The 27311-nt window shown below is 31.6% G+C and overlaps 1 protein-coding gene across 4 annotated transcripts in view; it reads left to right on the top strand.

Annotated features, from left to right (window-relative positions):
• Positions 1-27311, top strand: part of LOC143229934 (apicoplast pyruvate carrier 1-like) — a 52917-nt gene that overhangs the window by 13908 nt on the left and 11698 nt on the right. For all 4 annotated transcript variants that reach the window (XM_076462807.1, XM_076462806.1, XM_076462808.1 and 1 more), the window contains exons 3-6: positions 20999-21312; positions 23426-23552; positions 25625-25752; positions 27082-27208. In XM_076462807.1, coding sequence (XP_076318922.1) covers positions 21053-21312; positions 23426-23552; positions 25625-25752; positions 27082-27208 — 642 coding nt within the window. In that variant the 5' untranslated portion in view covers positions 20999-21052. The remainder of the gene's footprint in view (positions 1-20998; positions 21313-23425; positions 23553-25624; positions 25753-27081; positions 27209-27311) is intronic.

Genomic DNA, 27311 nt, shown 5'->3' with positions numbered 1-27311 from the left:
CACAGAATAGTCTACTGTGTACTGGTAAAAAATAAAGAAAGTATAAACTAATAATAAACATACAGCTATGATTTACGGAATACTTACTGTGTAGTGATAAGTAAATAGAGAAAGTATAAACTAATAATAAACATACAGCTATGATTTACGGAATACTTACTGTGTAGTGATAAGTAAATAGAGAAAGTATAAACTAATAATAAACTTACAGCTATGATTCACAGAATAGTCTACTGTGTACTGGTAAAAAAATAAAGAAAGTATAAACTAATAATAAACATACAGCTATGATTTACGGAATACTTACTGTGTAGTGATAAGTAAATAGAGAAAGTATAAACTAATAATAAACATACAGCTATGATTTACGGAATACTTACTGTGTAGTGATAAGTAAATAGAGAAAGTATAAACTAATAATAAACATACAGCTATGATTTACGGAATACTTACTGTGTAGTGATAAGTAAATAGAGAAAGTATAAACTAATAATAAACATACAGCTATGATTTACGGAATGGTCTACTGTGTAGTGATAAGTAAATAGAGAAAGTATAAACTAATAATAAACATACAGCTATGATTTACGGAATAGCTTACTATGTAGTGATAAGTAAATAGAGAAAGTATAAACTAATAATAAACATACAGTTAAGATTTACGGAATAGTTACTGTGGAGTGATAAGTAAATAGACAGAGTATAAACTAATAATAAACATACAGCTATGTTTTACGGAATAGTCTACTGTGTAGTGGTAAGTAAATAGAGAAAGTATAAACTAATAATAAACATACAGTTAAGATTTACGGAATAGTTACTGTGGAGTGATAAGTAAATAGACAGAGTATAAACTAATAATAAACATACAGCTATGATTTACGGAATAGTTACTATGTTTTGATCAGTAAATAGAGAAAGTATAAACTAATAATAAACATACAGCTATGATTTACGGAATACTTACTGTGTAGTGATAAGTAAATAGAGAAAGTATAAACTAATAATAAACTTACAGCTATGATTCACAGAATAGTCTACTGTGTACTGGTAAAAAAATAAAGAAAGTATAAACTAATAATAAACATACAGCTATGATTTACGGAATACTTACTGTGTAGTGATAAGTAAATAGAGAAAGTATAAACTAATAATAAACATACAGCTATGATTTACGGAATACTTACTGTGTAGTGATAAGTAAATAGAGAAAGTATAAACTAATAATAAACATACAGCTATGATTTACGGAATACTTACTGTGTAGTGATAAGTAAATAGAGAAAGTATAAACTAATAATAAACATACAGCTATGATTTACGGAATGGTCTACTGTGTAGTGATAAGTAAATAGAGAAAGTATAAACTAATAATAAACATACAGCTATGATTTACGGAATGGTCTACTGTGTAGTGATAAGTAAATAGAGAAAGTATAAACTAATAATAAACATACAGCTATGATTCACGGAATAGCTTACTATGTAGTGATAAGTAAATACAAAAAGTATAAACTAATAATAAACATACAGCTATGATTTACGGAATGGTCTACTGTGTAGTGATAAGTAAATAGAGAAAGTATAAACTAATAATAAACATACAGCTATGATTTACGGAATGGTCTACTGTGTAGTGATAAGTAAATAGAGAAAGTATAAACTAATAATAAACATACAGCTATGATTCACGGAACAGCTTACTATGTAGTGATAAGTAAATAGAGAAAGTATAAACTAATAATAAACATACAGCTATGATTTACGGAATAGTTACTATGTTTTGATCAGTAAATAGAGAAAGTATAAACTAATAATAAACATACAGCTATGATTTACGGAATACTTACTGTGTAGTGATAAGTAAATAGAAAAAGTATAAACTAATAATAAACATACAGCTATGATTTACGGAATAGTCTATTGTGTACTGGTAAGAAAATAGAGAAAGTATAAACTAATAATAAACATACAGCTATGATTTACGGAATAGTCTACTGTGTAGTGGTAAGTAAATAGAGAAAGTATAAACTAATAATAAACATACAGCTATGTTTTACGGAATAGTCTACTGTGTAGTGGTAAGTAAATAAAGAAAGTATAAACTAATAATAAACATACAGCTATGATTTACGGAATAGTCTACTGTGTAGTGATAAGTAAATAAAGAAAGTATAAACTAATAATAAACATACAGCTATGATTTACGGAATAGTGTACTCTGTAATGGTAAGTATATAGAGAAAGTTTTAAACTAATAATAAACATACAGCTATGATTTACGGAATAGTTACTGGATAGTTATAAGTAAATAGATAAAGTTTAACTAATAATAAACATAAACCTATGATTTACGGAATAGTCTAATGTATAGTGATAAGTAAATAGAGAAGGTATAAACTAATAATAAACATACAGCTATGATTTACGGAATAATTACTGTGTAGTGGTAAGTAAATAGAGAAACTATAAACTAATAATAAACTATGATTTACGGAAGAGTCTACTCTGTAATGGTAAGTAATAGATATAGTATAAACTAATAATAAACATACAGCCATGATTTACGGAATAGTCTACTGTGTAGTGATAAGTAAATAGAGAAAGTATAAACTAATAATAAACATACAGCTATGATTTACGGAATACTTACTGTGTAGTGGTAAGTAAATAGAAAAAGTATAAACTAATAATAAACATACAGCTATGAGTCACGGAATAGTTACTGTGTAGTGATAAGTAAATAGAGAAAGTATAAACTAATAATAAACATACAGCTATGAGTCACGGAATACTTACTGTGTAGTGATAAGTAAATAGAGAAAGTATAAACTAATAATAAACATACAGCTATGATTTACGGAATAGTCTACTGTGTACTGGTAAGTAAATAGAGAAAGTACAAACCTATAATAAACATAAAGCTATGATTTACGGAATAGTCTACTCTGTAATGGTAAGTAAATAGATAAAGTTTTAAACTAATAATAAACATACAGCTATAATTTACGGAATATTCTTCTGTGTAGTGATAAGTAAATAGAGAAATAATAAAGTAATAATAAACATAAAGCTATGATTTACGGAATACTCTATTCTGTAATGGTAAGTTAATAAAGAAAGTATACACTAATAAGAAACATACAGCTATGATTTACGGAATAGATACTGTGTAGTTGTAAGTAAATAGAGAAATAATAAAGTAATAATAAACATAAAGCTATGATTTACGGAATACTCTATTCTGTAATGGTAAGTTAATAAAGAAAGTATACCCTAATAACAAACATACAGCTATGATTTACGGAATAATTACTGTGTAGTGGTAAGTAAATAGAGAAACTATAAACTAATAATAAACTATGATTTACGGAATAGTCTACTGTGTAGTGATAAGTAAATAGAGAAAGTATAAACTAATAATGAACATAAAGCTATGATTTACGGAATAGTCTACTCTGTAGTGATAAGTAAATAGAGAAAGTATAAACTAATAATAAACATACAGCTATGAGTCACGGAATAGTCTACTGTGGAGTGATAAGTAAATAGAGTATAAACTAATAATAAACATACAACTATGATTTACTGAATAGTCCATTGTGTAGTGATAAGTAAATAGAGAAAGTATAAACTAATAATAAACATAAAGCTATGATTTACGGAATAGTCTACTGTGTAGTGATAAGTAAATAGAGAAAGTATAAACTAATAATAAACATACAGCTATGATTTACGGAATAGTCTACTGTGTAGTGATAAGTAAATAAAGAAAGTATAAACTAATAATAAACATAAAGCTATGATTTACGGAATAGTCTACTGTGTGGTGATAAGTAAATAGAGAAAGTATAAACTAATAATAAACATACAGCTATGATTCACAGAATAGTTACTGTGTAGTGGTAAGTAAATAGAGAAAATATAAGCTAATAATAAACATACAGCTATAATTTACGGAATAGTCTACTGTGTAGTGGTAAGTAAATAGAGAAAGTATAAAGTAGTAATAAACATAAAGCTATGATTCACGGAATAGTTACTGTGTAGTGGTAAGTAAATAGAGAAAATATAAGCTAATAATAAACATACAGCTATAATTTACGGAATAGTCTACTATGTAGTGATAAGTAAATAGAGAAAGTATAAACTAATAATAAACATACAGCTATGATTTACGGAATAGTTACTATGTTTTGATCAGTAAATAGAAAAAGTATAAACTAATAATAAACATACAGCTATGATTTACGGAATACTTACTGTGTAGTGATAAGTAAATAGAAAAAGTATAAACTAATAATAAACATACAGCTATGATTTACGGAATAGTCTATTGTGTACTGGTAAGAAAATAGAGAAAGTATAAACTAATAATAAACATACAGCTATGATTTACGGAATAGTCTACTGTGTAGTGGTAAGTAAATAGAGAAAGTATAAACTAATAATAAACATACAGCTATGTTTTACGGAATAGTCTACTGTGTAGTGGTAAGTAAATAAAGAAAGTATAAACTAATAATAAACATACAGCTATGATTTACGGAATAGTCTACTGTGTAGTGATAAGTAAATAAAGAAAGTATAAACTAATAATAAACATACAGCTATGATTTACGGAATAGTCTACTGTGTAGTGGTAAGTAAATAGAGAAAGTTTTAAACTAATAATAAACATAAAGCCCTGATTTACGGAATAGTGTACTCTGTAATGGTAAGTATATAGAGAAAGTTTTAAACTAATAATAAACATAAACCTATGATTTACGGAATAGTCTAATGTATAGTGATAAGTAAATAGAGAAGGTATAAACTAATAATAAACATACAGCTATGATTTACGGAATAATTACTGTGTAGTGGTAAGTAAATAGAGAAACTATAAACTAATAATAAACTATGATTTACGGAAGAGTCTACTCTGTAATGGTAAGTAAATAGATATAGTATAAACTAATAATAAACATACAGCCATGATTTACGGAATAGTCTACTGTGTAGTGATAAGTAAATAGAGAAAGTATAAACTAATAATAAACATACAGCTATGATTTACGGAATACTTACTGTGTAGTGGTAAGTAAATAGAAAAAGTATAAACTAATAATAAACATACAGCTATGAGTCACGGAATAGTTACTGTGTAGTGATAAGTAAATAGAGAAAGTATAAACTAATAATAAACATACAGCTATGAGTCACGGAATACTTACTGTGTAGTGATAAGTAAATAGAGAAAGTATAAACTAATAATAAACATACAGCTATGATTTACGGAATAGTCTACTGTGTACTGGTAAGTAAATAGAGAAAGTACAAACCTATAATAAACATAAAGCTATGATTTACGGAATAGTCTACTCTGTAATGGTAAGTAAATAGATAAAGTTTTAAACTAATAATAAACATACAGCTATAATTTACGGAATATTCTTCTGTGTAGTGATAAGTAAATAGAGAAATAATAAAGTAATAATAAACATAAAGCTATGATTTACGGAATACTCTATTCTGTAATGGTAAGTTAATAAAGAAAGTATACACTAATAAGAAACATACAGCTATGATTTACGGAATAGATACTGTGTAGTTGTAAGTAAATAGAGAAATAATAAAGTAATAATAAACATAAAGCTATGATTTACGGAATACTCTATTCTGTAATGGTAAGTTAATAAAGAAAGTATACCTAATAACAAACATACAGCTATGATTTACGGAATAATTACTGTGTAGTGGTAAGTAAATAGAGAAACTATAAACTAATAATAAACTATGATTTACGGAATAGTCTACTGTGTAGTGATAAGTAAATAGAGAAAGTATAAACTAATAATGAACATAAAGCTATGATTTACGGAATAGTCTACTCTGTAGTGATAAGTAAATAGAGAAAGTATAAACTAATAATAAACATACAGCTATGAGTCACGGAATAGTCTACTGTGGAGTGATAAGTAAATAGAGTATAAACTAATAATAAACATACAACTATGATTTACTGAATAGTCCATTGTGTAGTGATAAGTAAATAGAGAAAGTATAAACTAATAATAAACATAAAGCTATGATTTACGGAATAGTCTACTGTGTAGTGATAAGTAAATAGAGAAAGTATAAACTAATAATAAACATACAGCTATGATTTACGGAATAGTCTACTGTGTAGTGGTAAGTAAATAGAGAAAGTATAAAGTAATAATAAACATAAAGCTATGATTCACGGAATAGTTACTGTGTAGTGGTAAGTAAATAGATAAAATATAAGCTAATAATAAACATACAGCTATAATTTACGGAATAGTCTACTATGTAGTGATAAGTAAATAGAGAAAGTATAAACTAATAATAAACATACAGCTATGATTTACGGAATAGTTACTATGTTTTGATCAGTAAATAGAGAAAGTATAAACTAATAATAAACATACAGCTATGATTTACGGAATACTTACTGTGTAGTGATAAGTAAATAGAAAAAGTATAAACTAATAATAAACATACAGCTATGATTTACGGAATAGTCTATTGTGTACTGGTAAGAAAATAGAGAAAGTATAAACTAATAATAAACATACAGCTATGATTTACGGAATAGTCTACTATGTAGTGATAAGTAAATAGAGAAAGTATAAACTAATAATAAACATACAGCTATGATTTACGGAATAGTTACTATGTTTTGATCAGTAAATAGAGAAAGTATAAACTAATAATAAACATACAGCTATGATTTACGGAATACTTACTGTGTAGTGATAAGTAAATAGAAAAAGTATAAACTAATAATAAACATACAGCTATGATTTACGGAATAGTCTATTGTGTACTGGAAAGAAAATAGAGAAAGTATAAACTAATAATAAACATACAGCTATGATTTACGGAATAGTCTACTGTGTAGTGGTAAGTAAATAAAGAAAGTATAAACTAATAATAAACATACAGCTATGATTTACGGAATAGTCTACTGTGTAGTGATAAGTAAATAAAGAAAGTATAAACTAATAATAAACATACAGCTATGATTTACGGAATAGTCTACTGTGTAGTGGTAAGTAAATAGAGAAAGTTTTAAACTAATAATAAACATAAAGCCCTGATTTACGGAATAGTGTACTCTGTAATGGTAAGTATATGGAGAAAGTTTTAAACTAATAATAAACATACAGCTATGATTTACGGAATAGTTACTGGATAGTTATAAGTAAATAGATAAAGTTTAACTAATAATAAACATAAAGCTTTGATTTATGGAATGACCAACTTTGTAACGGTAAATAATTAAATAAAATATGAGTTAAAAAAGAAACATAAAGCTACTGTTTATGAAATGATCTACTTTGTAGTGGCAAGTAATTGGAGAAAGTAAAAGTTAAAAAGAAACATACAGCTATGATTTATGGAATGATCTACTTTGTAGCAGTAAGTGATAGCCAATAGCGTCGTTTCTCTTAGATTATAAATGAAATGAGAGTACTGAACATTGAATATAATCATATAATGTGTTTAGTTTTCACTCTATTGTTTTTCAAATTGAACATTAAATATTTTACACATTCATATAATATGTTTATTTTAATCTTTTTAAAATTAAAAACGTTTTCTGGAAACTTTCAGTAAGTTTAAGTATTTGCGAAAAATTGTGATGTAATGAAAACAGCAAATAAACAAAAATGTTTTATTTTACTTCTTGAAAACTGGATTTGTGTTAGAAATCCAAACGTACGTTATTTTAGTGAGTTTCGGCAAAGTTTTGTGTTACTTAAGGTGCGTTATTTGTTCTAAGAAATTGTCTACTTAAGTTTGTCTTAATAAACTGACATGATGTAATTTTTGTTGAGGTTTAAAAGTATTTTCAGAATGATTTAGTAATAAAATTATATTGCATTATTTCTTTATTTACCTTGTGACAATAATAATTAATCATGTACAATATACAAATGTACATAAATTTGTTGTTCTCCATTTATGTATGTATATTATTTGTTGTCCCTTTTCTGTGTGTGTATATATATATATGTGTGTGTGTGTGTTTAGATATATTTGTTGTTGTTTGATTTATACATAAATATACATTTTCGGGATTATATAATATAAAAACTTTATTTTATTGAACGATGTAGAACAAACTGAATTGAATGTCTCGCCTTTGGGCCCGGCATGGCCAAGCGTGTTAAGACGTGCGACTCGTAATCTGAGGGTCGCGGGTTCGCATTCCCGTGGCACCAAACATGCTCACCCTTTCAGCCGTGGGGGCGTTATATAGTGACGGTCAATCCCACTATTCGTTGGTAAAATAGCCTAAGAGTTGGCGGTGGGTGGTGATGACTAGCTGCCTTCCCTCTAGTCTTATACTGCTAAATTAGGGACGGCTAGCACAGATAGCCCTCAAGTAGCTTTGTGCGAAATTCAAAATACGAGCAATTTCTTATTTTCCGAAATTCAGTAAAAATACAAGGAACAGTGGCATCCAGTGGGGAAAACAAATCCCAGTAAGTATTTAGCGACAATTACATTCTTTTCAGCCTTTTTTACTAATAACCAAAAAATGACACATTGAATGACAAAGTACAGTTGTCAACGGCCCATTATACACTCATATTGCATATATACACTCATGTAAGACACTGGGTTGACTTCACCTTTTATATTAATTCATCGCTACATTTATGAAACATTTACCGCTGAATTGTTGTAGCGTGAATCTACTAGTATTAAAGAAGTTCATACTTCTGAATTGTCATGATACCATTCATAAAATATTCACCTAATTACTAAATTCATGTTTCACTGGGGATGGTATGTACCGATAGATAGCGAACCAATCGCAACTTTGTGGAATACTAATGAACATCAGATTTTTAAAGTGTATACATTTGCAGTTAATTGCGAAAGCTACACAGTGGAGGCTATCTGTGTTGAATCTGTGTCGAAAACTGAATTACAGTAGTCCTATGGTCACACTTCAGTGAAACAATACACTTTAATGTTACACATGTGTTAAAGCTAAACCCTATACGACATATGTTTGGTGTTTACATTGATAGAAATCAATATTCTATACAAAACAGATAACACAAAAAGAATGTTGATTAATCAAAAGTCTACCTAATTTTAACATCTTCCAAGGTCACTTTAAACTTAAGAACTTCCTGCGTCATTAAAGTTATTCCAAGATCAGGATCTCGTAGGCATTTGTTGACCAGTTTTTTAAGAAAGTCATGAATGTATCGAAATTTGTACCGTTACTGTAGTTTTTCATGAAGACAAAACATAATTTCTGATTATGAAAGTAACTTAAGGTAAAAGGTGTTTTATGATAAAATATTTTTTACACGTACGCTGCCTTTCCGTTGATAATAAACGTATTTCATCTACAAACCCATATATAGATAAACTCCATAGCTCCACAACCACCAGACCTATTCAGTGGATACTTGTAGTATTTAAACCACATTATCATACAGCTGTTCTACAGAGTGAAAGATTATACATCTGTAAAAACCATATACTGGAGTAACTAAATATGACGGTTTGATGTGTGGAATTAACGAAAAAGGTACACAATGGGTTATCTGTGGTCTACACACAACGGGTATCGAAACCAGGTTTCTAGTGGTGAGAGTCTTCAAACATATTGCTGTGCCACTGGGGGAAAATGTAACGTCGCCATGACAACAACCATACGTTTCGCGTCAGTATCTCGTTCAGTTTTACTGGCATATGTTTTCCTGTGAACGTCAGATGGTTCCCAACTCAGAACTAAAACGTTACAACTGTATCTACGGTAACATATGATGTTATTAGATAGTACACAACTGTAGAAGTATTCGAACAACATTCTTCCAAAAGTAACTTTGGTTGGTGTACCTGTTTACTTGTTCATAGTCTCTAAAATGTGTAAATAAAGAACATAATCTTGAAACACGAATTTGTTTATTATGAAACGTGTGACTTTTTTATGAAATAAAATAAGTTAAACAGAAATTTCTACGAACCTGATTAACTAAATATATTTACTGAAGAACCACTTTAAATAATTTACTTTTTTAAAAAAAATTAGTAATACTAATGTTCCATCACTGTCAAACAACTATAGTCGTGCTAAGTACGATTCACTGAAAATCTCTAAAGAAACAATTTCGTGAAGATATTTTTAATACAAAAATAAAAACTTCACTCCAGACTCCCGTAAAAAGGACTATACTTTCTCACATTACAATGGTCTACATCTTAAATTATTCGAGGACATTTTCTAATTCTTTGGAAAATTAAATATTATAAAATATGACAATTATTTATAATTTAACGTTTTTTTCCTAAAATAAACCAAATTACAATTGATAAATGTTTGTCAGATGACCTTCTTTTCTCGGTTTATTTATTCAGATTAATGGGTACAAATTGCCAACAACAGATTTTCCAGTGGCACAGCGGACTTACAACCCTAGAGACTGCGTTTCGATAATGGTGGTGTATAGAGCATAGATAGCCATTGTGCATCTATGTGCTTAACTTCAAACAAACAGATTTTGTTATAAACTAAAAGATCAAATCGTTTGTGTTCAGTCATAAGTTGCGTTTATTGTTTAATTTAGTTCATTAATGTGATATAGCATCCATAAACAGTTTTACGCAAGACTATATATTGATTGGGTATCGTAATGGGATAATAGCTTGGTGATTGGGTGTAACAGAGGATAACAGTTGTGCGATTCGTTGACACATTGTATTTTATGAACACTCTCTCTTCTCTTAGTACAATTTTCCTCTATTCAAAATAATTTTTCATACAAGATACAAATAATTAAATCACTGATTTTTATCGATAACTTTAAATACCGCATCTTGATTCGCCTGTCTTTTATTCAAGTTTTCCTACTTAATCGTCGAATATGATCGATTCGTTTGAACATTTTATGACTGAAGCATTTTGATTCTACAGGGTGTTCGAAAGTCACTGTGCACTTATATAATTATTAACAGACATGTTTCAATATAGAATACAGGAGGTAAATATGAATGACAATTATAAACAATGTTGAAAGTGACCCCTGTTGACATCAATACAGGCATAAATCCTTCTTATTTTGTTTCCAAACTCCGCTATCAGTTGCTGGCTTGAAATAGACTGACTACAAAACTGCACAGTGACTTTCCGAACACCCTGTATTTGCAGTGTTATATAGCTTAATATAGTATTGTTTGTATTATAAGAAGACTTGTATTTTTTACTTAGTATATTTTTGTCTTATGTTATATTACATATAAAAATATGATTTTGATTTTCATAAAATATGTTCCTCTCAATTCATATTCTTCTTCTGAGTAGTATAACACATCATTTCTATCATAAGAATACTTGCTTTTCATAATTATTATGTTTCTTCTGTGTTTTGTAATATAGCATAACGTTTCATTCATAACTAGTTCTACTCGTTTGTTATATAAGATAACACGCTGTGATCTGTATTACAGGACATGCTTCTTGTAACTTCTTGACAAAACCTTCTTGAGTGTGGAACCAAAATATTTATAAACATAAACAATTTTATCTATTTGTGGGGAAGGGATAATACACTACATCTTTAGAAAATTCGTTATACTTTTATCAGTAACACAGATGAAGGAATATTAAATAAATTACTTAAATTTTCTTATGATATCAAAGTCTTTGGTGTTTCTAACTGTAAAGAGGATGCTGCTGATTTACGAAAGGATTTAGAATATTAAGTGCGTTGAGCAAAAATTTGCAAATTGGTTTTGGTTGTAACAAATGCAAGATAATTATAATTTGGGTGAGAATGACCTTAACGGTCTCATGAAGAAAAGGGACCTTGATGTAACACTTGATCAATCTCTTAAGCCATCCAAACAATCAGACTCTTAAGCCATCCAAACAGAGTACTGATGCTAGTAGTAGTGTAAATAGGATTTTATGTTGTATCTATAGAAATACAGAATATAGATCACAAGGCTAGGTAGGTTATAATTTCATGGTATAGGTCACGAGTTACGACACATCTGGAATATTGTATTCAATCTTGGGATCTTTACCTCAGGAAAAACATTGAATTATTGAAAGAGATAACACAAGAGTTACTATAATTGTGCCTGAGATGAAGGGGCTGTCATACAGAGAGACTGAAATCTCTCAAACTATATTATCTTGAAAACAGAAGAGACAGGAAAGCCTGATTGAGGTGTTTAAGATTGTAAAAGGAATTGATAATGTTGATGTATCGTATTGTATTCATGATTAACAGTGACAATAATAGAGTTAAGAACCCAAGTACAAATTTTGGAAGGATATGAGACACATTACGCTAAGAATATTCTGAAAGGGAGGTTGGCCTTTCTAATGAGTTGTCTTCGGATGTTGTGGAGGCAGTATATTTAAGAAAATGCTTGATGGTAAAGAATTACATTTTGTAATATATATATACAGTCCACTTAAGCCACTTCAGTTGCTTTAGAATTCAGGTGACAAGGCGAACTATCTTTTTTCTATTTTTATCTTAAACACTATCAGTGTACAATGTATTTATACTCTTCTTTTTTTAATCACACCAGGTCGATGTATAATCCCTTTGGTGTCTTTGACGTAAATCACTTGTATCCTAAACTTTCAAAATTTGTCTGTTTTTTTCATATTTACACGTACTTCCAATAAACGTCTGCTATTCACGTATAGGCTTACTTACAAATACTCTTTTAGTTTTTGTCAATGTTCTTGCAGGCAGGTTCAATTACTTGCAGCTAAGCCTAATTGCTTTAAAATGTGTACGAATACTTCCTGTGTCACAGCATAAAGTATGATACTCAACATTATAATATATTCCACACCTTCATCACCTTTCCACTTAGGATATGTATTTTAATAGGTTATATGAATGTGTATGTTTTACACATTGTGATTTTCTGTTCCACATATTAGAATCAACATTCACACCTGTCAGGATATAAAATACGGTGAGTGTAGATATTATTAATTAGTTAATTTTGTGAATTAATATTTTATGATTATTCAGTTTTTTTCATTATAAGGAAGTTAAAAGCAGATGATTAATTGATGTTATTTTTCGAACTCATTGATGTCGAGAAAATATGGAGCAGACGTTTTAGTAACGTACATATAAATAGCATTAGATAAAAGGAAACAGTCTGCTGTTAGATATGAAGAATAGTAAAAGTTACACCAAGGAAGAGTTCGGCGTGAAGTTTACTACAGTAGAACTAATAGGGCTAACGATTAACATGGGTCTAAGGTTTGAAATGTTACAGTATGAAAAACAGTAGTAAATTAGATGATATACAGAAAACCTTCAGACTGCATACCTTTTGATTATCTAATAAACACTGGAGGATTGTGTAAGTAAAATGCTTTCTATGAGCTTTAAAGCTATTTAACTATGTCATTAATGACTTCAGGTGTACTGAAACACGTTTCAAAAAGAAAAGGCCTAAGTAATGAATGAAATAAAAAATTCAGTATTGCGTAAGGAAACAAATAACTCAGGGTTACGTGCAAGCGTAACATTAAAATCTTCATGACCATGTATAAGTGTTCCAATAAGAACTTTAGAACTGTATAAGTAAACCAATAAGAACTCGAGGACTGTGAAAATAAATGTACAAAAATGTTTAAGTAAAACACTTTTAAGAACCTTACGAATTTTAAATTGTAAGACGATAACAAAATCTTAGCCCGTGTAGGTAAAAGAGGAGTATTTATTATATAATTAAATTAATAAGAACCTGACCACTATAAATCAACCTGTATACAATCAGTATTCTAAAATTGGCTATAATGAATATTGTACAAACTGTACCAATCCAACTTGGCTATAATGAATATTGTACAAACTGTACCAATCCAACTTGGCTATAATGAATATTGTACAAACTGTACCAATCCAACTTGGCTATAATGAATATTGTACAAACTGTACCAGTCCAACTTGGCTATAATGAATATTGTACAAACTGTACCAGTCCAACTTGGCTATAATGAATATTGTACAAACTGTACCAATCCAACTTGGCTACAATGAATATTGTACAAACTGTACCAATCCAACTTGGCTATAATGAATATTGTACAAACTGTACCAATCCTTTGGTTCAGTATACACTATACAAACTGAACATTAATAGTGGAACTGTAAGTATTGCACAAACTGTACCCTAAGCTCTCGTGTAGTGAATAAGCTTTAAACTATAAAATAACTTAAAACCTATACTATTACCTTTGGCGAAGAGGCACTTACAACTTATAATATATCTTCATACAATAATAGTAGGTAATAAAAAACTGAACAACAACAATACTTATAAAACGTGTCTTGTTTTGTTGTTTTTTTGTGTGTGTAGTGGCAAGGAATTTTTTCAAATAAACAAAACATATGATAACTGAATTCACGTTAAGGTAACGTTTATCTGAGTAAAATGTTGAAATAAAAACCCTATAACCCTTATGGTAAATTCTAAGGAACTGTTGCATTGTTAGGGTATGACAGCCTTACGACATGGACGTTTGCTATGGTTTCTACCCTGCACAGCTGTCGTATCATAGGGTACACTTTTGTACCCCTATATATGATGACAACTAGATAACATAATGAATAAATATAATGACTATCACGTTCATATTTCTACAATTGTAATGACACATGCGACTGTGACACAGATAACACTTTTCCTGAGAAAATAAATATTATGAAAGCGGTTTTGCTTCTTTTAGATGGCCCGGCATGGCCTAGCGCGTAAGGCGTGCGACTCGTAATCCGAGGGTCGCGGGTTCGCGCCCGCGTCGCGCTAAACATGCTCGCCCTCCCACCCGTGGGGGTGTATAATGTGACGGTCAATCCCACTATTTCGTTGGTAAAAGAGTAGCCCAAGAGTTGGCGGTGGGTGGTGATGACTAGCTGCCTTCCCTCTAGTCTTACACTGCTAAATTAGGGACGGCTAGCACAGATAGCCCTCGAGTAGCTTTGTGCGAAATTCCAAAAAACAAACAAACAAAAACAAGCTTCTTTTAGGTAAAATTCGATCCACGTTTTTAACGAGCACAATTAATATAGTGTTTGATACCGATTAATGGTTCAGGGTATATTACTTTGTGGTTGTTGGTGGTCTTCTTTGTCGTTTATTTTAATTAAAACTTCTAAATAATGTATTGTCACCTGTAAGAAACAACAAGACCTGTCTTTCCTCATATGCTCGAATATCTTCGAACTTTCACAATCTCTCATTGATAAATGTATTCAATATCTCAATAAACACTTAACTAGCTGTTACTCTGTGCATGAATAAGTTAGTAATGTTCTTTTTAAATTCAATCTCTTCATTCCTTAAGCCTCGAGTTTACAGAAAACAATTTCTCAAGAACTTTAATAACATATTTGTTTGTTTATTTGGAATTTCGTATGTGGCAACTCGAGCCATTCCCAATTTAGTAGTGCCAGACTGGAGAAAAGTCAACTTATCAAAATCCCATACCATGAACTCTTCGGTTAACATTTTAACAATGAATTGTGGGATTGAACGTGACATTATAACGCACCTATGGATGAACTGTCGAGCATGTTTAATGACGGGATTAGAAGACATACTCAGCAGCTTTCAAGTCCAGTACTCTAACCATCACTTAATTCTATACCAAGATGTTAATAATACCAGCTGTGCATTAAAACATGTGTACGTGTACAGCTCTCCTCACAGCTGACACTTTACTCGTGTCTGTAAAATCGAAGCCAATATTACTTTACTAGGATCTGATCCGTAGGTTAAACATATATCATCCTTGATGTAGATTTCTGTACGTAGTGAAAAGACTTGTAATACTCGTATTGAGAATAGACTGGGGATACCACAGTTAAATCAACTTCTATCTGGGACACACCAGTCAAATTACTTGTTAATGACGATATCACAGATAAATTAGCGTCTATTAAGGACAACCCAGACAAATCAATCTCTACTAACAACATAACAGCTAACAGTAAAGCCAAATTAAGCTCCGCTATTTATACCAAACCACAGCAACCTTTTCCAGAAAAGTAGCACGCAATATCAGAACCAAATCAGCCTCTATTAACGACGCAATGGTAAAAAAAATCTATTAGTTACACCAAAGCCATAACATCCTCTGATGACAGCTATAATTTTTTTTTGGCATGGGAGATGATTCATTTAACTTGATAAACACTCTATACGTCCAATGACCATAAGTTAAAACTTTCCTGGGACATTCATCGTTATCATTCCTTCTACACAGCACAAATGTATGAAGCAATCACACTGCAAAGAGAGATGTACTTACCCAAAATGCGAAGAAATGTGGATTCCTTATCCACTGCCCCTCGAAGTGGATTCCTTATCCATTGCCCCTCGAAGTGGATTCTTATACGTGGTGAAGGTACTTCCTAGAGAAGATTCTGTACTTTCTGTTTACCTCCTCTGTGATCTGAACATTTAACCATGTTTTTGCCGGGCATGGCAACCCTTTAAGGCAGAAAATGATCTTGGTGGTTGAGGGGGTCCAACCTTAAACAGCACTTTAGTTTTAAATTCCTGAAGACAGGCACCCTTGGGGTTGCCCCCAGGGTCAATTGGCTGGATCACTTGGACTAGGTTCAACCGATTACCAGTTTTAGACGTTTTCAACAGGCGTTGTGTTCAATGTATCTGATGCTGGTGTTTAGGTATGGTGTTCATAAAACCTTAGCATTGCTGCAGTGTCGTTGTTTGGCATTGCAGTGTGTCCCCTCGTAGAGCTTCGTGGTGGATGGAGACAGTTGACACTGAAATGTTCTTACTTTATTATGGATACCCCAATAATGAAGAAAAAATAAATAAGATTGAGAAAGAAACTGTAATTTGTAAACGGTCACGAATGGATATACCTAGAGTTCTCATTTTGAATTCATTATCTGAGAAATCCTAAGGACTTAGTGTCTCCCTCAAGTTAGTAAGAATGTTGGGCTATGAAACAGTTGATGAAAACATCCCCACCACAACACACTAAACTCTTCTTACATTTGAAGAGCATTGAGAACATACCTATAGATGTTACTTCTCACACTACTCCGAATTCCTTAAGGGGAGCTATTATTCAGAGGACTTGAAGAATATTCCTGTAGTACGCCGAATCTCCAATTGATAAGACGTAATTATGCTGCTATCTAATGTTCTGATTTTGATGTCCACCTTTCATAGCCAAGGCAGGTTATCAGAACTGTAAGGTACGGTTATACATTCCCAACCCTCTAAGATGTTTCCAATGTCAGCAGTTCGGTTATTTAACATGTGCTCATTGTAAGGACAAAGACCATGACGTCGTCGAGTATGGACTGGAACCATATTGTGTTAACTGTTCGCTCCCTTCTTACTCTTGTCCTAAGTGGTGGAGAAGAAAGAGGTGCAACATTTCAAGGAATAATATCTTCTACCCAGGTGCTCGAAAGTTGTTGTCTCTCAATCCATCTCGGACATATGCTGATGCACTCCATTCCACTTCCACAGTAGGAGTACAGAGAGATCTCTATGCCTCCAACAGAGTCGTTTGTAATGAATCTGAAGTCTTGTGACCTCCGTGGTTAAAAGACTTGACGAATCTACGTCTACTCCATCTCTGTACCAGCTACTCCTTTTGGTGGCTCTCATGGTCCGCTTCCTTTGGCTCTGGGTTTGGCCATTTCCTCGGGTCCATCTTATTCTCTAGCTTCGAGATGCAAAACAATTATTCGTTCACACCCTCAGTTTCTGTAATATTCCTCCACAGACCTGCATACTCGAACCAAGACAAGTTACATGCAGGTTGATAGATCTCTTTCCAATAAAATAAGATGTAATCGAAAACAGAAGGTCTCTCTGCTCAGTCCTCCTTCACATGAATAAATATGGCCCTTGGATACAGTGGACCTGTCGAGGTTATCGTTCGAATATAGATAACATTAAGAATTTGATTGATTCTTATCACCCTGTGTGTCTCTCCTTACAGGAAAGTTTCTGAAACCTGCTGATGCAGTCACCTTTCGGCAGTTTTCTTTTTACAGATATAACAGGTTGTGTGATGGACAAATGTATGTAGGGGTGGCACTGCTGGTCGATCAGCATGTACTTTTCCCTGTTTTTACCACTATATACACCCTTAGAAGTCTTAGCCATTCACGTTTCTTTGCTTATACCGTGACTATTTGTTCTCCCTCCCTGTCTCCTGGATAATCAATGATACCACTGTCTCCCTTTTTAATTCTGAGACATTTTAATGGATATTATCCCTCTCAGGTGATGCTAATATTGATTGCAGCGGTCCTTCCATAGAGCGCATGCTCTGGAATCACAACCTCTTGTTCTAATACTGGTTCGTACACTTATTTTCATGCACCTAATCAGTCTTTTTCTTCTATTAATATCTCCATCTACTCCCCTTCACTTTTCTCTTATCTTTCGTGGAGGGTTGATAGTAAACCACGAATTAGTGATAATCTACCTATCACTTTGAGAAAGACGGCCGTGATCGATGCCACCTGACCCGCGTGCCTCAGTGGAAGCTGGACCAACTGGACCTCTTTCACTGCTCTCTCGGAACTTGACCCTGCCATTACCTGTAAGCCAGCAGTACATGATTATATTGCAGCATCGACTGTATCATCCAGGCAGCTGCTCAGTGTATTTCTAAATCTTCGACACATTTTCCATGGTATACTCATCAGTGGCGGAATACTGTCTGCCACATGGCACGGAAGGCTTTAAAATGGGCCTGTGATACCTTTTGTAGTTAACCTACACTTTTAAACTGCATCGCTTTTCAGCGAGCCTGTGCATATGCTCGGCAGGCAAAACATCAAAACGAGATGTCATCGCAGATTAAGTACCCAAAATATTAATATCTTGGTGCAGCTGGCTGAATTGGGTCTGTCTTTGGATGGCATTGCTGTCTCCACATCTTACCATGACTTATTACCATCCCAAGTGTGACCTTTCTTTCGGTCCTCTGAAGAAGACGAACACTCCCAATTGGAAGTACCATCTTCTATTTGTTGAGTATCATTTGAACCATCCTTCCATTACAATTTTTTATATTATAACAAATTAATATAATTAGTCAGAGGTTTAGATTTGCTGTTTTCAACGCAGTCCTTCCTTGTGGTTTTGTTTATTTAACTACATTAATATATGTTTTGTATATGCATTTCAAGATACCTTGATTGGAAGGCTTCGTGCTGTGTGGAAGGTGATTTGGGGTGATATAAAGCTCAACGTACTCTTCCAGATAAAGTTTACCATAAATGATTGACTTTCTAGTTTGCTTATAATTCATAGGGACGAAGGGAGTTTTCTTGACTAGGACTTGCATTTGACATAATCTTTTGTCCATGAGTTTTATGTTCAAGGAGAAAGACCCATAAATGTGACGTTAAACTATCGTTCGTATAAAGATTGCACACTTTTAATTCTCCTGTCATCGTTACAGCACTGAAAGTTATTTTTGTATTCCAACGAAACTTTGTTAGAGCTTTATCACAGAATGTGTCACGGTTAGGTTGTAACTCGAGAGTTTATAATATTATAATTCAGTTTTCGATTCCTGTGGTGGACAAAAAATATTGAGCCCGGTATATATCTGTGCTCTTACATAGAAAAGCAAGCAAACAAACTCTATTAGTACTTAACCTGAATCTAGACTTTTAACGACTTTGCGGGATAAAATATTGGGGAATGTTATAGGAGTAGAGTAACAACTCGAAACAGGGCATGGAGGGTTTTTTGTAATAACTATTTTTTACTTTTTTTAGAAAACTTTCTAGTTTTACACAGCACTATACTATATATATATAACTTCGAATAAGCTAATAATAGTCATATAGAGTATTAAACCTAATTTTTCAGCGATAGTTTCATCAATCTGAATTATGGAGAAAATTCAATTTGACGTTTTTTGTTGTTTTTTTTCAAAACACTAGGCCAAATAAAAAGGTATTATATATTTTTTAAAAGTATACGACTACTTCCTTCTGTAAAGTGCAGCAGCTGGTACGTTTTTTATCCATGTTCGTAATATTTCTTTAAGAATTTGGGTGAACGAAATAAACATTAATTAGGTGCAAACATTAGCTGTTAAAAATTTCTGAACCTGTTAAAACACATTCTTTAAGACAAAGAAAAATACAAGTAAAAATATATTTCGTTTCTATAATATTTAAAGAGTGTAAAACTTACTTTGATAAAAGTCCTTGCTAAAACTATTAATATTAATTTCACATAGTTTTCGTATAACAGAAACAGTATCGAGCCTCTAATCTTAATATTATCACTTATTAATTTTACCACTGAGAAACTATGCCCTGCCTCGAGCTTTCTACAAAAGTTACATAAACTTCGACATATGTGCTATACTCTTCCTTCGAAAAGATTTAATCATAAGTTACAATTTACATAGTTCGTGAGCCTGAAACACATAAAATATTTATGAGATGTAACTTCTGTTGAGAAGACTCATATCCATTTTGATTGACATATTTATAAACACAACTTTGTTTTAGTACAATGCCATCACTCACTTGTCTTATGTATGTGACTTCAAGCTTTGTTTGTTTGATAAAAATACAACTATAGTGCTTCACTTTATTTTCTATTCTGGGAACATTTTATAAAGACGATGTATTATGTCGTACTATTTACAAAGGTAAAGTGAATACATTGTTGAAGTACAGGTTTTTTACTAAAATAAGAATTATATAATTTCCTATTCATTATTAATTACACTTACATGTTGCACTATATCGAAGTTGTGTAATGTAAAGTTAATATGTTGTTAAAATGTCGCATTTCTTCAGATAATTAATTTTATAGTTTATTATATCCGATTAATGTAATCTAAATGTTTAAATGATGAAGGCTGTTATGTTCTGTTGTCAAGTATAGCTATTGTTGTTCAAGTAGAGGGCTTTGTATGAAGATTTATTATATAACTTATTATTTCCAGAACATCAACTGACCTTAAGGATACCCTCAGCTGTAGCCTGTTTAATTTACAGAAATGAAAGCTCGTTCATTTGTTGCAGTTTCTGGGTGTTTTCTGATTTATGTTGGACTTGGTTTAATACATCTGTTTGGTAACATCATTCCTTACTTGACGTCATACCTCAGAGAAAGAGTTGACAGAAACACGACATACGAACAGACTGCCTGGCTTTTCTACACAACTGAGTGTATAAGTTCTTCCTTCTTCTGTGGAGTTTGGCTTGCTCAACGGATTGGACATCGGTCTAGCATCCTGATTGGTACTGTTATTTACAGGTGAGACAATAGTGTAAAGTTAATACGAAATAATAAGAAAAATATTTCAATTTGTATTTTACGAAATAACTAGTTTTGCATACACAAAACATGAAATGAAACTTGACGCACTTCTTTTGTTTGTCAAAATACTTATATACGCTAAAACTCTGGATTTAATCCCAGCAATAGGCATAGCACAGATCAGCTGTTGTGTAGATTTGACCCTAAACACAAACCAATTAACATAATCCATGATCACCCTTAAAGTCGTCTGTACAGTAGTCACATGACGTAAGTAATCCTGTATGACGAACAAGTGTGGAACTAACAGAACATGTTATCCTTGGACGTAAAATGTAACGTGAAAGGCTTATTTCTTTGTCTATTAATATTTTATTTTATTTACATTAACAATTGTCATTTATGAACATTAAAAAATGTCATAAGTTATAGCTCTAAACTGTATAAAATTATGAGTGATTATTAAAATATTTCTCTCTATAGAAAGCAACTCTGCAGATAAAGTTGACAATAAAACATTTGCTAAGAGTAACAAAACTATCATTAACAATCATTAACGTTATTTGTAATAATCTGAAAACTTTATGTAACAAACAGAAAACTATATCTTTAATAACCATACAATTGTGACTGTAATAATCAGGACGTTGTGTGTAATACTCGGAAAACTCTATCGCAATAATAAAAAATGTGTACTTGGAATAATCAGGAAAGTTCAACAGAAAATTGGAATTTAGTAAGTGCCATTAATTACCATAATATTGTATTTGTGATACAAAGTGATAAAACTCTATTTACAACAGTATTTGTTATAATTGAAATATTTGATATAATAATCAGGAAAACTATCTGTAAACATCGTGAGACTGTTAGTGATGTTCAAATTTTTATTAATTAAAACATTGTAATATAGTCAACAGAAAACTATTTCAAATAACTAATCAGAAAACTTTAATGCACTAATTATAAGTTATAATAATGAAAAACTATCTGCAATAATCAGACAGCTAGCTATATCTGTAGTAATGAAAATAATGTAATGTACATGTTACAATAGTTCTCAGTAAAATCAGGAAATTACAATTAATAATCAGGAAATTTTATCTCTGAATATCAGAAAAAATATGAATATAAAGTGTAATAACAGAAATAGGTATCAGAAATGATGTGAAAGTAATAAATTATTAATCACAAAATTGTTTGTCATAATCATTAAAATGTATATGTGACAACAAGATACCTGCAGTGTAACAATAATAAACATGTATATTGATTAATCACAAAATATTATCTTTAATAACTGGAAACTTCGATACAATAATAATAAATCTATCGTATATTGAGAAAGCTTAATGAACTGAAGTACTTCATAATTACTCCACTGGTTAATGCCATTTACACCATGGTTATGACATTGGTAACTACAACTCACATCATGCTTAATTCAGTACCAAACAAACACTCGTATGATTCACAATAGACTTCTGCACACAGTGTCATTCAACGTTTTATATGGATTATTGACAATCAGTCTTTCTTTACTTCTAAATACAATTCACACTATTCCTTCAAAGCAGATCATTATTTCATATCAATGTTTTAAAATACAAATTTATTTGAGTAAAGAACAGTCAGTTGCTAATACAATATGATATTCTACAAAATGATGGCACAAATAATAACTTTTTTTGTAATATGAACTTTTAACGTATTGTCAATGTTAGGCACGATGAGTTGATGCGGTTACGTAACTAGGTAACTTATTCAGTTTAGGTTGTTGGTTACGAAATAAGAGTTCCTCCTTTTTCCTTAGCGTCCATTTCTGTTATTCTGAAATGTTTACTATTTGTTTGCTCGTTACAGTCTTTGGTTAGGTTGTTGTAAGTTATAGAGAGATGGGCAAAAAGTGAAACTTCATACAACAAACAAGTGCCAATATTTACTGAAATTAAAAACTCGTGGTACAAATAAGGTTGTAGTTTTCTAATATAGCAGATAAAACCAGATCAAATATTTCATTGAAGATATTAAATACTTTAAACTTTCTGTATTTACTTTTAACATGAATCGTGGAAAATAAATAATTTACAATGCATTTTTTTATCATCAGTTTCGGAATGGCAGCAACGTATTGGACTATAAAACACAGTCTGGAAGCTACAATTGCATCCTTAGCAGTGGTTACTAATATTGGATTTGACTGTTGTTATAGCTTTCCTTTAGCTGCAGCAATGGTGGTATGTACAAATTGTCAAACATTGTATCTTAAAACTTTAGATTTGCTGAAGATAGCTGTGACAGAATAAAAATTTTACAGGTAATATATGAAAAATGTACAGTAGTTAACCTGAAATACGAAATATTTACAGAAGTATATAATTATTAAATAAAATTTCACTTACAAAACTACCATACATAAGTGTCGTAATTATCTAATATAGAAGATACTTATTCTGCATGAAAAAACTATTTTCAACTGTAGTAAACACTGAGGCAAGATTTTGCTGTTCACATTAGGTTCCTTGAGATTCAAGTATCCATCCACGTGTTTATACGATGACCTTTCAACGGAAAGGAATATCGAGGTTCAGTAGCGAATCTACGACACACCACTCAGTGCTTGATCTGTATACTGGAATAGCTAAAGTCTTCCCCTCAGTGTTAATTAGTTTATAAATTGTGTTTAGGGTTGATATACATAATGTGGACTAAAAAGTCCCACTTCCATGAAAACGTTAACTTGTTACATCTTTTACTATATAATAAATGTTTTTAGAACGCATTCGAAGAGGTCTGTTCAAGTATGACATCAAACTATAATTTTAACACTGGCTATGGTAAATAACTGAACTTTTCATGATTTTAGTTACATATCATCAAAAAAGTGTTGTGCATCTGCTATAGTTTCTTAGGTATCTTATTCCAATTAGCTTACAAAATGATCAAACAAGTTTCCCTGCAATTGTGGAGTCGTTAAAAGATATCTTAGAAATAAGAGAATTGATGTCATGGAATGGCAAGATAAATCGTCCGATGTCAATTCGATTACAAATTTATGAGCTGCGTTAAACCGATTAACGAAAGATAGCAAGTCAAACACGGAAGATGAACGTCTTGAAATACTCAAAGAAAGATGTCAGTCAAGTACTCAGGAATATCTGCACAAACTCATTGAAACTATGCCATGTGGATGCAAAGCAGTACTGAAATACAAGGTAATGCTGACTAAATATTAACTTGTTAAACTGGTTTGTGTTATTTGGAGTTCTATTTTTGCGTTCCATTATTACTGAGAAACATGTTTGATCATTTTTTATACTAATTGGGATAAGATCTAAGCAGGTACACAACACTTATTATAAAATGTAACTACAACAATGAAAGGTGCAGGTAATTACAAAAGCCAGTGTTAAAATTAGGTTTTGATATCATATTTGAGCAGATCTCGCTGAGTCCGTTCTAAAAACATATTTAAATATTTTTTCTGTTATCTAACAAAATATACAACAAATTAAAAACATTTCCAACGAAGGGGGGCACAATACGTTTCGGCCCACGTTCTGTAGGTCAACCCTAAACACAAATTACCAGTTAATTAACAATGAAAAGACCACTTGAGGTCCTCTAGCATACGGCAGTAAATGATCATTATCTGGGATCAAAGGTCTAGCGCCATATTCCAAATACATTTTGCTGTTGTCACTGTCTCTAGCTGGAACACTAAGATGCATACTATTCTAAGTCTACGCTAAAACAATCCATAAAGAGACATTTTTGTGACATAGTTGTTATAATTATAGAAAACATGCAGAGAACATTAATGTGGTTTGAAAACTTCAGCGCTAGATTATTTAGCAGATACTCTGTAATTTAAAGGATCATCATCACGATTGTTTACATGAACTGTAACGACGTGACGAGGATGCTAAATCATTTCAATACCACGTAATGATTCATTAAAAATTACAAACAAACGAGAAAGTAAGATTTTAAACAGAAAATATACTGATGTTAATAAAGGTTTTCATCTATTAAATGTGATTTTGATATTATACCCCTTGATAAAATAATTGTATCTTTATTGAATGCTGTTTTAAGGTCATATTGAAGGAAGTAAAAATGGCACTAAGTAACATTTTGGAAAATCTAAATATTTCTTCATACCAACAAACAAAAAATAAGTACTAGTTTTTTAAGTTGTCCGAACGGAGTTATAATAAACGATTTTACTTACTGGAATTTAAATATTAATGGTTACCAACATTCAGTTTGGTAAAATAATTAATAATTAAATATTTATTAATCACAGTGGTTCCCCAACAATAAAGGTCTAATGGCAGGAATAGTATCTTCAGGGATGGCCTCCGCTCCACTTCTAATGAATAACTTACATACATATTTTATTAACCCTGATAACCTTCAACCTGATGCTGATGGGTAAGTTTGTTCTTTAAGCAATAAAGGCCTCATTCAGGAAAAGTGTCGTCTAAGATGGTCTTCACTCCTATTCTAATAACTTACATATATTTTTTATTAACCCCCATAACCTTCTACATGATGCCGATGACTAAATTTTATAATTTAATTGAGAAAGATGTTGTACCAGTAATAGTATTATACCTTGACCTAACAGTAGATAAGTTAATCAAAAACGGCCTGGTACCATTAATAGTATTATACCTTGATCTAACAGTCTTCAAGTAATTCTTGGTTCATTACTAAACATGGCCAGGTGGTTAATGCATTTGACTCGTAACCTGAAAGTCGTGGGTTCGAATCCCTATCCCACCAAAAATGCTCAGCTTTTCAGCCGTGGAGGCGTTATAATGTGACGGTCAATCTCCCTGTTCGTTGGTAAAAGAGTAGCCCATGAGTTGGCGGTGGGTGGTGTTGACTAGCTGCTTTTCTTCTCGTCTTACACTGCTAAATTAGGGACGGCCAGCGCAGATAGCCCTTGTGTAGCTATGCGCGAAATTAAAAAAAAACGAAACAAAGACAAACAAATCGTTAATTAACAATGACCTTGAACGAGTATTAATACTAAACCTTGACCTGACAGATTTCAAGCAATTCCTGGTTAGTAATCAAAAATGAATTGGTACCAGTAATACTATTATACCTTGAACTAATCGCATTCATGTATATCTTGGTTAGTGAATTCAGGTTTGTTTGTCATTGAGAACAAAGCTACACAAAGGGCTATAGGTGGTCTGCCCACCACGTGTATTAGAACCAGGATTCTATAGGCATAAGTCCAGATATATAAAAGTGCCACTGGGGAACACTTAATTAATTATGAATGACCTTGCAGCAGTAATAGCAATATACCTTCAACTAACAGTGTTAAAGTATTTGTTAGTTAATTAATAATGGCCTTGCAGCAGTAACAATATTACACTTTGAACAAACACTCTTCAAGTATTTGTTGATAAAGCTAATCATAAATAATTTACTAAAGTTCTTGTATCATTCATGAGAAAAACGAAAATATTGTTTAATTCGTCTGTTTCTTCCTTTCCACACATAACTATTGATAATACAACATATTATAATGAAGTAACTTGGTTCGTAACATAGTTGCAATGCTATTTTATCGGTTAATTACAAATTACGCTCTTAATAAAACATAATAGACAAATATATATGAGATAACTCACGTAAATAACATTGTTGTAATATTATTATTTCCTGACAAGTATTTAAATGTTTCCAGTTTCCCCCAAGTTTACTAAAATAGTAACTTAATGTTCTGTATTCTCCTCTGAGATATTTCCATGACCCTGGAATTTTGGATCGTGTCCCTACCTTGTTCCTGATAATGGGAGCTGTACAAGGGGGTATTTTACTTGTTGGACTACTTTTGTATCAAGAACCTCCGTCAGAGACACTTGAGGTAAGGAAGATTTGTTCAGATAATTATCTTGTACTATTAATCAAACTGACAACTAAAATTAAAACCTGAACCATTAGGTGGAACTTCTTGGTTCTTTACGTTA

Source organism: Tachypleus tridentatus, chromosome 10 (genome assembly GCF_004210375.1).
Source record: "Tachypleus tridentatus isolate NWPU-2018 chromosome 10, ASM421037v1, whole genome shotgun sequence".
Taxonomy (NCBI): Eukaryota; Metazoa; Arthropoda; class Merostomata; order Xiphosura; family Limulidae; genus Tachypleus; species Tachypleus tridentatus.
The sequence above is the reverse complement of the archived record's forward strand: the minus strand, read 5'-3'. Positions and strand labels throughout refer to the sequence as shown.